Source organism: Pseudophryne corroboree (genome assembly GCF_028390025.1).
Source record: "Pseudophryne corroboree isolate aPseCor3 chromosome 10 unlocalized genomic scaffold, aPseCor3.hap2 SUPER_10_unloc_2, whole genome shotgun sequence".
Lineage (NCBI taxonomy): Eukaryota > Metazoa > Chordata > Amphibia > Anura > Myobatrachidae > Pseudophryne > Pseudophryne corroboree.
Genome location: NW_026967473.1, coordinates 906291 through 918988, shown reverse-complemented (window position 1 = coordinate 918988; position 12698 = coordinate 906291). Strand labels below are relative to the sequence as shown.

At 54.9% G+C, this 12698-nt stretch overlaps 1 protein-coding gene across 5 annotated transcripts in view; it reads left to right on the top strand.

The window, feature by feature from the left end:
• MTOR (mechanistic target of rapamycin kinase) overlaps positions 1-12698 on the top strand; it is a 634684-nt gene that overhangs the window by 29994 nt on the left and 591992 nt on the right. For 3 of the 5 annotated variants that reach the window (XM_063948689.1, XM_063948691.1, XM_063948688.1), the window contains exons 3-5: positions 2191-2299; positions 9954-10204; positions 10783-10983. In XM_063948689.1, the coding sequence (XP_063804759.1) occupies positions 2191-2299; positions 9954-10204; positions 10783-10983 (561 nt within the window). The remainder of the gene's footprint in view (positions 1-2190; positions 2300-9953; positions 10205-10782; positions 10984-12698) is intronic. The other 2 variants (XM_063948692.1, XM_063948690.1) reach the window with 1 other exon arrangement.

Sequence of the window (12698 nt, the reverse complement as noted above, 5' to 3'; positions counted from 1 at the left end):
GGGCATCTAGTGCTGTGTAGAATATAATGGGGGGGCATCTAGTGCTGGGTAGAATATAATGGGGGGCATCTAGTGCTGGGTAGAATATAATGGGGGGGGGGGCATCTAGTGCTGGGTAGAATATAATGGGGGCATCTAGTGCTGGGTAGAATATAATGGGGGGGGCATCTAGTGCTGGGTAGAATATAATGGTGGGGGGCATCTAGTGCTGGGTAGAATATAATGAGGGGCATCTAGTGCTGGGTAGAATATAATGAGGGGTATCTAGTGCTGGGTAGAATATAATGGGGGGGCATCTAGTGCTGTGTAGAATATAATGGGGGGGATCTAGTACTGTGTAGAATATAATGGGGGTCATCTAGTGCTGGGTAGAATATAATGGGGGGGCATCTAGTGCTGGGTAGAATATAATGGGGGGGCATCTAGTGCTGGGTAGAATATAACGAGGGGCATCTAGTGCTGGGTAGAATATAATGGGGGGGGGCATCTAGTGCTGGTTAGAATATAATGGGGGGGGGCATCTAGTGCTGGGTAGAATATAATGGGGGGGGGCCTCTAGTGCTGGGTAGAATATAATGGGGGGGCATCTATTGCTGGGTAGAATATAATGAGGGGCATCTAGTGCTGGGTAGAATATAATGGGGGGGCATCTAGTGCTGGGTAGAATATAATGGGGGGGCATCTAGTGCTGGGTAGAATATAATGGGGGGGCATCTAGTGCTGGGTAGAATATAATGGGGGGGCATCTAGTGCTGGGTAGAATATAATGGGGGGGGCATCTAGTGCTGGGTAGAATATAATGGGAGGGGCATCTAGTGCTGGGTAGAATATAATGGGAGGGGCATCTAGTGCTGGGTAGAATATAATGGGAGGGGCATCTAGTGCTGGGTAGAATATAATGGGGGGGTGGGCATCTAGTGCTGGGTAGAATATAATGGGGGGGGGCATCTAGTGCTGGGTAGAATATAATGGGGGGACATCTAGTGCTGGGTAGAATATAATGGGGGGGGGGGGCATCTAGTGCTGGGTAGAATATAATGGGGGCATCTAGTGCTGGGTAGAATATAATGGGAGTGTCTAGTGCTGGGTAGAATATAATGGGGGGGGGGGGCATCTAGTGCTGGGTAGAATATAATGGGGGGGGGGGCATCTAGTGCTGGGTAGAATATAATGGGGGGGCATCTAGTGCTGGGTAGAATATAATGGGGGGGGGGGGGGCATCTAGTGCTGGGTAGAATATAATGGGGGGGGGCATCTAGTGCTGGGTAGAATATAATGGGGGGGGCATCTAGTGCTGGGTAGAATATAATGGGGGCGTCTAGTGCTGGGTAGAATATAATGGAGGGGGGGCGTCTAGTGCTAAGTATAATATAATGGGGGGGGTGGGCATCTAGTGCTGGGTATAATATAATGGGGGGGGTGGGCATCTAGTGCTGGGTATAATATTATGGGGGGGCATCTAGTGCTGGGTATAATGGGTTACTGTGGGAGTGATCAGTAGTCTGCCCATACAACACGCACACTGGTTTTTTTTTTTTTGTCTGGATCCAGTATATTTTTCCTGTATTTTTGGGGATTGTGGGAGGAAACTGGAGTACCTGTAGGAACCCACACAAGCGGTGGGGGGAACGTGAAGTCACTGTGGTGAAAGTGCTACCTACCTCATTGCCTAATATCACTGTGGTCGCCTTCAGAGTAATCCCCTTGGGACGCTATACATCGATGCCAGTTTTGTGGAATGCCCTCAGAGCGGTATTGGTGGGTAAGGAACCCAGGACCTCCGTACTGTGAGGCAGCAATGCTAACCATTGCACCACCCGTGCTGCCCATTACGCTACACCGATGTGCATACACTACAATGACGTATAGTCTTTGTTTTCTAGGACAGTTAGGTATCGCGCACCTACAGGACAATTCAATGCATCATTTTAAATAATTTTTGCAGCATTATCGGACTGTCACATATCAGGAGGTTTTCATGCAGCGACAGGGAGGTTAGAGTACGATGGCGCCCGTATTAGAGGAACAGGAAAATCCCATTTTTACTACTTGGGATAACGTTTGTTGTGGAAATCGTGCACGCGTCACATGACTGGCCGGAGTGTAACGCTGCTTACTCTCTCTCGCCATGTATGAGTAACCCCTTAAATGCGGTCACACTGTTATATACAGGTTATCTGTCATTCCTAGGTGAGCCAGGAGGAGGCGACGCAGTTCTATGACGAGCTCAATCATTTTATCTTTGAGTTTGTTTCCAGCTCTGATGTGAGCGAGAGGAAAGGCGGAATCCTGGCTATAGGTAGGTGACGCGCGTTATTCTAACCGTGCGCTGTGTGACTGTCTGCCGCTGTGTGACTGTGTGTCTGCCGCCGTGTGTCTGTGTGTCTGCCGCCGTGTGTTTGTGTGACTGTGTGTTTGCCGCTGTGTGACGGTCTCTGCCTGATCCTAGCTGTAGATGTGTTCTGTGAGCGATGTGTGTCCTCGTGTTATACAGTGGGTGAGTGATGTCATGTCTTGGGTGTGACAGAATGGGGGCACATGGGTGTCAGTGGGTGAGTGATGTGTTGGGTGTGACAATGGGGTACACGTGGGTGTCGGTGGATGAGTGATGTGTTGGGTGTGACGGAATGGGGGACACGTGAGTGATGTGTTGGGTGTGACAATGGGGTACACGTGGGTGTCGGTGGATGAGTGATGTGTTGGGTGTGACGGAATGGGGGACACGTGAGTGATGTGTTGGGTGTGACAATGGGGGACACGTGGGTGTCGGTGAGTGATGTGTTGGGTGTGACAATGGGGGACACGTGGGTGTCGGTGAGTGATGTGTTGGGTGTGACAATGGGGGACACGTGGGTGTCGGTGGGTGAGTGATGTGTTGGGTGTGACAATGGGGGACACGTGGGTGTCGGTGGGTGAGTGATGTGTTGGGTGTGACAATGGGGGACACGTGGGTGTCGGTGGGTGAGTGATGTGTTGGGTGTGACAATGGGGGACACGTGGGTGTCGGTGGGTGAGTGATGTGTTGGGTGTGACAATGGGGGACACGTGGGTGTCGGTGGGTGAGTGATGTGTTGGGTGTGACAATGGGGGACACGTGGGTGTCGGTGGGTGAGTGATGTGTTGGGTGTGACAATGGGGGACACGTGGTTGTCGGTGGATGAGTGATGTATTGGGTGTGACGGAATGGGGGACACGTGGGTGAGTGATGTGTTGGGTGTGACGGAATGGGGGACACGTGGGTGTCGGTGGGTGAGTGATGTGTTGGGTGTGACGGAATGGGGGACACGTGGGTGTCGGTGGATGAGTGATGTGTTGGGTGTGACGGAATGGGGGACACGTGGGTGAGTGATGTGTTGGGTGTGACGGAATGGGGTACACGTGGGTGTCGGTGGGTGAGTGATGTGTTGGGTGTGACAATGGGGGACACGTGTGTGTCGGTGGATGAGTGATGTGTTGGGTGTGACAATGGGGGACACGTGGGTGTCGGTGGATGAGTGATGTGTTGGGTGTGACGGAATGGGGGACACGTGGGTGAGTGATGTGTTGGGTGTGACAATGGGGTACACGTGGGTGTCGGTGGATGAGTGATGTGTTGGGTGTGACGGAATGGGGGACACGTGGGTGTCGGTGGGTGAGTGATGTGTTGGGTGTGACAATGGGGGACACGTGGGTGTCGGTGGGTGAGTGATGTGTTGGGTGTGACAATGGGGGACACGTGGGTGTCGGTGGGTGAGTGATGTATTGGGTGTGACGGAATGGGGAACACGTGGGTGTCGGTGGGTGAGTGATGTGTTGGGTGTGACAATGGGGGACACGTGGGTGTCGGTGGGTGAGTGATGTGTTGGGTGTGACAATGGGGGACACGTGGGTGTCGGTGGATGAGTGATGTGTTGGGTGTGACAATGGGGGACACGTGGGTGTCGGTGAGTGATGTGTTGGGTGTGACAATGGGGGACACGTGGGTGTCGGTGGGTGAGTGATGTGTTGGGTGTGACAATGGGGGACACGTGGGTGTCGGTGGGTGAGTGATGTGTTGGGTGTGACAATGGGGGACACGTGGGTGTCGGTGGGTGAGTGATGTGTTGGGTGTGACAATGGGGGACACGTGGGTGTCGGTGGGTGAGTGATGTGTTGGGTGTGACAATGGGGGACACGTGGGTGTCGGTGGGTGAGTGATGTGTTGGGTGTGACAATGGGGGACACGTGGGTGTCGGTGGGTGAGTGATGTGTTGGGTGTGACAATGGGGGACACGTGGGTGTCGGTGGGTGAGTGATGTGTTGGGTGTGACGGAATGGGGGACACGTGGGTGAGTGATGTGTTGGGTGTGACGGAATGGGGGACACGTGGGTGTCGGTGGGTGAGTGATGTGTTGGGTGTGACAATGGGGGACACGTGGGTGTCGGATGAGTGATGTGTTGGGTGTGACAATGGGGGACACGTGGGTGTCGGTGGGTGAGTGATGTGTTGGGTGTGACGGAATGGGGGACACGTGGGTGAGTGATGTGTTGGGTGTGACAATGGGGGACACGTGGGTGTCGGTGGGTGAGTGATGTCATGTGTTGGGTGTGACAATGGGGTACACGTAGGTGTCGGTGGATGAGTGATGTGTTGGGTGTGACGGAATGGGGTACACGTGGGTGTCGGTGAGTGATGTGTTGGGTGTGACAGTGGGGTACACGTGGGTGTCGGTGGATGAGTGATGTGTTGGGTGTGACGGAATGGGGAACACGTGGGTGTCGGTCGGTGGGTGAGTGATGTGTTGGGTGTGACAATGGGGGACACGTGGGTGTCGGTGGATGAGTGATGTGTTGGGTGTGACGGAATGGGGGACACGTGGGTGAGTGATGTGTTGGGTGTGACGGAATGGGGGACACGTGGGTGTCGGTGGGTGAGTGATGTGTTGGGTGTGACGGAATGGGGGACACGTGGGTGTCGGTGGGTGAGTGATGTGTTGGGTGTGACGGAATGGGGGACACGTGGGTGTCGGTGGGTGAGTGATGTGTTGGGTGTGACGGAATGGGGGACACGTGGGTGTCGGTGGGTGAGTGATGTGTTGGGTGTGACGGAATGGGGGACACGTGGGTGTCGGTGGGTGAGTGATGTGTTGGGTGTGACGGAATGGGGGACACGTGGGTGAGTGATGTGTTGGGTGTGACGGAATGGGGGACACGTGGGTGTCGGTGAGTGATGTGTTGGGTGTGACGGAATGGGGGACACGTGGGTGTTGGTGGGTGAGTGATGTGTTGGGTGTGACGGAATGGGGGACACGTGGGTGAGTGATGTGTTGGGTGTGATGGAATGGGGGACACGTGAGTGTTGGGTGTGACAATGGGGGACACGTGGGTGAGTGATGTGTTGGGTGTGACAATGGGGGACACGTGGGTGTCGGTGGGTGAGTGATGTGTTGGGTATGACAATGGGGGACACGTGGGTGTCGGTGGGTGAGTGATGTGTTGGGTGTGACGGAATGGGGGACACGTGGGTGAGTGTGTTGGGTGTGACAATGGGGGACACGTGGGTGTCGGTGAGTGATGTGTTGGGTGTGACAATGGGGGACACGTGGGTGTCGGTGGGTGAGTGATGTGTTGGGTGTGACAATGGGGGACACGTGGGTGTCGGTGGGTGAGTGATGTGTTGGGTGTGACAATGGGGGACACGTGGGTGTCGGTGGGTGAGTGATGTGTTGGGTGTGACGGAATGGGGGACACGTGAGTGAGTGATTTGTTGGGTGTGACGGAATGGGGGACACGTGGGTGTCGGTGGGTGAGTGATGTGTTGGGTGTGACAATGGGGGACACGTGGGTGTCGGTGGATGAGTGATGTATTGGGTGTGACGGAATGGGGAACACGTGGGTGTCGGTGGGTGAGTGATGTGTTGGGTGTGACAATGGGGGACACGTGGGTGTCGTTGGGTGTGACAATGGGGTACACGTGGGTGTCGGATGAGTGATGTGTTGGGTGTGACAATGGGGGACACGTGGGTGAGTGATGTGTTGGGTGTGACAATGGGGGACACGTGGGTGTCGGTGGGTGAGTGATGTGTTGGGTGTGACAATGGGGGACACGTGGGTGTCGATGGGTGAGTGATGTGTTGGGTGTGACAATGGGGGACACGTGGGTGTCGGTGGGTGAGTGATGTGTTGGGTGTGACGGAATGGGGGACACGTGGGTGAGTGATGTGTTGGGTGTGACGGAATGGGGGACACGTGGGTGTCGGTGAGTGATGTGTTGGGTGTGACGGAATGGGGGACACGTGGGTGTCGGTGGGTGAGTGATGTGTTGGGTGTGACGGAATGGGGGACACGTGGGTGAGTGATGTGTTGGGTGTGATGGAATGGGGGACACGTGAGTGTTGGGTGTGACAATGGGGGACACGTGGGTGAGTGATGTGTTGGGTGTGACAATGGGGGACACGTGGGTGTCGGTGGGTGAGTGATGTGTTGGGTATGACAATGGGGGACACGTGGGTGTCGGTGGGTGAGTGATGTGTTGGGTGTGACGGAATGGGGGACACGTGGGTGAGTGTGTTGGGTGTGACAATGGGGGACACGTGGGTGTCGGTGGGTGAGTGATGTGTTGGGTGTGACAATGGGGGACACGTGGGTGTCGGTGGGTGAGTGATGTGTTGGGTGTGACAATGGGGGACACGTGGGTGTCGGTGAGTGATGTGTTGGGTGTGACGGAATGGGGGACACGTGAGTGAGTGATTTGTTGGGTGTGACGGAATGGGGGACACGTGGGTGTCGGTGGGTGAGTGATGTGTTGGGTGTGACAATGGGGGACACGTGGGTGTCGGTGGATGAGTGATGTATTGGGTGTGACGGAATGGGGAACACGTGGGTGTCGGTGGGTGAGTGATGTGTTGGGTGTGACAATGGGGGACACGTGGGTGTCGTTGGGTGTGACAATGGGGTACACGTGGGTGTCGGATGAGTGATGTGTTGGGTGTGACAATGGGGGACACGTGGGTGTCGGATGAGTGATGTGTTGGGTGTGACAATGGGGGACACGTGGGTGAGTGATGTGTTGGGTGTGACAATGGGGGACACGTGGGTGAGTGATGTTATGTGTTGGGTGTGACAATGGGGGACACGTGGGTGAGTGATGTGTTGGGTGTGACAATGGGGGACACGTGGGTGTCGTTGGGTGTGACAATGGGGTACACGTGGGTGTCGGATGAGTGATGTGTTGGGTGTGACAATGGGGGACACGTGGGTGTCGGATGAGTGATGTGTTGGGTGTGACAATGGGGGACACGTGGGTGAGTGATGTGTTGGGTGTGACAATGGGGGACACGTGGGTGTCGGTGGGTGAGTGATGGGTGTGACGGAATGGGGGACACGTGGGTGGGTGAGTGATGTGTTGGGTGTGACAATGGGTGACACGTGGGTGTCGGTGGGTGAGTGATGTGTTGGGTGTGACAATGGGGGACACGTGGGTGTCGGTGGGTGAGTGATGTGTTGGGTGTGACAATGGGGGACACGTGGGTGTCGATGGGTGAGTGATGTGTTGGGTGTGACAATGGGGGACACGTGGGTGTCGGTGGGTGAGTGATGTGTTGGGTGTGACGGAATGGGGGACACGTGGGTGAGTGATGTGTTGGGTGTGACGGAATGGGGGACACGTGGGTGTCGGTGGGTGAGTGATGTGTTGGGTGTGACAATGGGGGACACGTGGGTGTCGGTGGATGAGTGATGTATTGGGTGTGACGGAATGGGGAACACGTGGGTGTCGGTGGGTGAGTGATGTGTTGGGTGTGACAATGGGGGACACGTGGGTGTCGGTGGGTGAGTGATGTTATGTGTTGGGTGTGACAATGGGGGACACGTGGGTGAGTGATGTGTTGGGTGTGACAATGGGGGACACGTGGGTGTCGGTGGGTGAGTGATGTGTTGGGTGTGACGGAATGGGGGACACGTGGGTGAGTGATGTGTTGGGTGTGACAATGGGTGACACGTGGGTGAGTGATGTGTTGGGTGTGACAATGGGGGACACGTGGGTGTCAGTGAGTGATGTCATGTGTTGGGTGTGACAATGGGGTACACGTAGGTGTCGGTGGATGAGTGATGTGTTGGGTGTGACGGAATGGGGTACACGTGGGTGTCGGTGGGTGAGTGATGTGTTGGGTGTGACAGTGGGGTACACGTGGGTGTCGGTGGATGAGTGATGTGTTGGGTGTGACGGAATGGGGAACACGTGGGTGTCGGTGGGTGAGTGATGTGTTGGGTGTGACAATGGGGGACACGTGGGTGTCGGTGGATGAGTGATGTGTTGGGTGTGACGGAATGGGGGACACGTGGGTGAGTGATGTGTTGGGTGTGACGGAATGGGGGACACGTGGGTGTCGGTGGGTGAGTGATGTGTTGGGTGTGACGGAATGGGGGACACGTGGGTGTCGGTGGGTGAGTGATGTGTTGGGTGTGACGGAATGGGGGACACGTGGGTGTCGGTGGGTGAGTGATGTGTTGGGTGTGACGGAATGGGGGACACGTGGGTGTCGGTGGGTGAGTGATGTGTTGGGTGTGACGGAATGGGGGACACGTGGGTGTCGGTGGGTGAGTGATGTGTTGGGTGTGACGGAATGGGGGACACGTGGGTGAGTAATGTGTTGGGTGTGATGGAATGGGGGACACGTGAGTGTTGGGTGTGACAATGGGGGACACGTGGGTGAGTGATGTGTTGGGTGTGACAATGGGGGACACGTGGGTGTCGGTGGGTGAGTGATGTGTTGGGTATGACAATGGGGGACACGTGGGTGAGTGTGTTGGGTGTGACAATGGGGGACACGTGGGTGTCGGTGGGTGTGATGTCATGTGTTGGGTGTGACAATGGGGGACACGTGGGTGTCGGTGGATGAGTGATGTGTTGGGTGCGACGGAATGGGGTACACGTGGGTGTCGGTGGGTGAGTGATGTGTTGGGTGTGACAATGGGGGACACGTGGGTGTCGGTGGATGAGTGATGTGTTGGGTGCGACGGAATGGGGGACACGTGGGTGTCGGTGGGTGAGTGATGTGTTGGGTGTGACGGAATGGGGGACACGTGGGTGAGTAATGTGTTGGGTGTGATGGAATGGGGGACACGTGAGTGTTGGGTGTGACAATGGGGGACACGTGGGTGAGTGATGTGTTGGGTGTGACAATGGGGGACACGTGGGTGTCGGTGGGTGAGTGATGTGTTGGGTATGACAATGGGGGACACGTGGGTGAGTGTGTTGGGTGTGACAATGGGGGACACGTGGGTGTCGGTGGGTGTGATGTCATGTGTTGGGTGTGACAATGGGGGACACGTGGGTGTCGGTGGATGAGTGATGTGTTGGGTGCGACGGAATGGGGTACACGTGGGTGTCGGTGGGTGAGTGATGTGTTGGGTGTGACAATGGGGTACACGTGGGTGTCTGTGGATGAGTGATGTGTTGGGTGTGACGGAATGGGGAACACGTGGGTGTCGGTGGGTGAGTGATGTGTTGGGTGTGACAATGGGGGACACGTGGGTGTCAGTGGGTGAGTGATGTGTTGGGTGTGACGGAATGGGGGACACGTGAGTGATGTGTTGGGTGTGACGGAATGGGGGACATGTGGGTGTCGGTGGGTGAGTGATGTGTTGGGTATGACAATGGGGGACTCGTGGGTGTCCGTGGATGAGTGATGCGTTGGGTGTGACGGAATGGGGGACACGGTGTCGGTGGATGAGTGATGTGTTGGGTGTGACGGAATGGGGGACACGTGGGTGTCAGTAGGAGAATGATGTCATGTGTTGGGTGTGGCGGAATGGGGGACACGTGGGAGTGTGATGTTGGGTGTGACGGAATGGGTGACACATGGGTGTTAGTGGGTGAGTGATGTGTTGGGTATGACAGAATGGGGTACACGTGGGTGTCAGTGGGGCGTCTGCTGCTTTGTGCTGATCTTTGTGCAGAATTACTTGGCTTCTAAATGAGCTGCTTTGCTCAGTTTTCCTTTCCCTCACAGTGAGCCTGATCGGGGTTGAGGGCGGAAATGCCACCCGAATTAGCCGGTTTGCCAACTACCTGCGTAACCTGCTCCCCTCCAGCGACACTGCGGTCATGGAAATGGCTTCCAAAGCGATGGGGCGGCTTGCCATGGCGGGGGATACGTTCACCGCCGAGTATGTGGAGTTTGAGGTGAAACGCGCCTTGGAGTGGCTGGGAGCCGACCGGAACGAAGGACGTAGACACGCAGCGGTGAGTTCATGTCTCGCTGTGCTCGGGTCATGTGATGACTGATTTGTCAGGTGACTGTGGAGTGTATTCAGTGACAGTGCAGCTATGCCCTTACTAGGAGGCAGCGGCCTGTGTCTGTGATATCGTGGCCCTGTGTGGTGTGCAGCGTTCTCTGGGCTATAGTCACATGTATTATGTATGTAATAAGCGGTATAGTACAAGGTGACTGATCATCTCTGTAGTCCTTCCTTCCTTCCTTCCTTCCTTCCTTCCTTCCTTCCTTCCTTCCTTCCTTCCTTCCTTCCTTCCTTCCTTCCTAATAAGCGGTATGATATCTCTGTAGTTTCTCCTCCCAGCGTGTCTGTGTATCATGTATGTAATAAGCGCTATGATATCTCTGTAGTTCCTCCCCCCAGCTTGTCTGTGTATCATGTATGTAATAAGCGGTATGATATCTCTGTAGCTCCTCCCCCCAGCGTGTCTGTGTATTATGTATGTAATAAGCGGTATGATATCTCTGTAGCTCCTCCCCCCAGCGTGTCTGTGTATCATGTATGTAATAAGCGGTATACTATTGAGCATCGCTACTCTCTCTGCAGGTGCTAGTACTGAGGGAGCTCGCTGTCAGTGCGCCCACCTTCTTCTTCCAGCAAGTGCAGCCGTTCTTTGACAGTATTTTCTATGGCGTCTGGGATTCTAAGCAGGCAATTCGGGAGGGGGCAGTGGCGGCCCTCAGAGCCTGTCTGATCCTGACCACACAGCGGGAGCCCAAGGAGCTGCAGAAACCCCAGTGGTACAGGGTATGGAGCAATTCTCTGTATATGATCACAGAGCTGTATTTCCCGTATACTGTGTTTTGTGGAGTATATGACGTAACTTCATTTCTTTTTCATCCACTAGGGGTCACTGGAGTACTCTTGGGATATGGACGGCTTTAGCAAGAACAGGGCACTGAATATTTCAATTTAGAACTCTCCTCCCCTCCCCTCCATATCCCAGAGTACCTCAGTGTTTTTTCTGTGCTCACAGCACTAACAATGCTTGTGTGGGGTTCTCACACTTTCTTTGAATATTTTTTGATTTTAATTTTTATTTTTACAACTTCAGCACATCCCTTCCCAGTTTCTACTAAAAACATGGGTCCGGGATAGTGCCACTGCACGGAGCAGCGCATGGCGTGTCGGTCCTCACAAAGAGCACCCTCACAGCCACACGCAGCCCACTGAACTGCTGCAAGAGCTGGCCGGAGCTTACAGAAAGAAGCCCCGTCGCAGCCCTCCCTACAGGAGACCAGGTATGCTGGGGGGAACGGTTCCGGTATGAATGGTCGACCATGTTATGGTCGACAGTCATTAGGTCGACCACTATTGGTCGACATTGACATGGTCGACATAGACACATGGTCAACACATGCAAATGGTCGACACATGAAAGGTCGACATGAAAAGGTCGACATGAGTTTTTTTACTTTTTTTGTGTTGTTTTTTGCGTAAAGTGACTGGGAACCCCAATTAGTGCACCGCGTCCCCTCGCATGGCTCGCTTCGCTCGCCATGCTTCGGGCATGGTGCCTTCGCTCCGCTACCGCTTCGCTCGGCACACTTTACCGTTCCAATCGTAGTCCATGTGGATCGTAAAGTATGGAAAAGTTTCCCAAAAGAAAAAAAAGTTAAAAAACTCATGTCGACCTTTTCATCTGTCGACCTTTCATGTGTCGACCATGTGTCCATGTCGACCATGTCAATGTCGACCAATAGTGGTCGACCTAATGACTGTCGACCATAACATGGTCGACCATGTGAACGGATACTGGGGGGAATGGGGCGGTCAGCGCAGGCTGCCGCCCCGCTGTGTAGGGTCCGTGTTATAACTGCCGCCCGCACCCGCCGCTAATACAGCCCGCCCGCCCCAGCCGCATCGTCCGCGCTGTATGGTCCTCAAAGTTTGCACCGCTACGAGGGGGAGACCCGCCGCAGCACAGCGCTCTCACTAGCGCCGCCGGAAGCCGCTACGCGCCGCTCCAGCCCGCCGAACTCCGTTCCCACGGCCGTTCTCCTCACAAGCGTCCCCCGCCTCCCTGCAATGACCAGGTCAGATACAGGAGGCTTCCCGCACCCGCTCCCCGCTGTGAGACACGCTACAGGGAGCACAGGGGGAGGGGGGGGGGGGGGGGAAGTGATCACAGCGCTGCTGCAAGGTAGAATAGGCTGCATGACAGGCTGCCAGATTTCATATGCATAGATCCATTATATTAATAGACTATTAAGCCTATATTGTACTGCAGTCAGGTACAGGTGATAAAGGCAGGTATTGTACCCTGTACTGTGATTATACTGTCAGCATGGCATGAGGCCATTTTAACCATGCTTCCTGTTTCTTCCAGTTTGTGATTCCAGAACGTTCCTGTCCTACATCTCTACTCCACCGGAGGCGCAGGGGTGTTAGTGGGAATTTTGGTTCAGGTTTCATATAGGCTGGCCACGTGACCTGCACTTCGGCCATATATCTATATATAT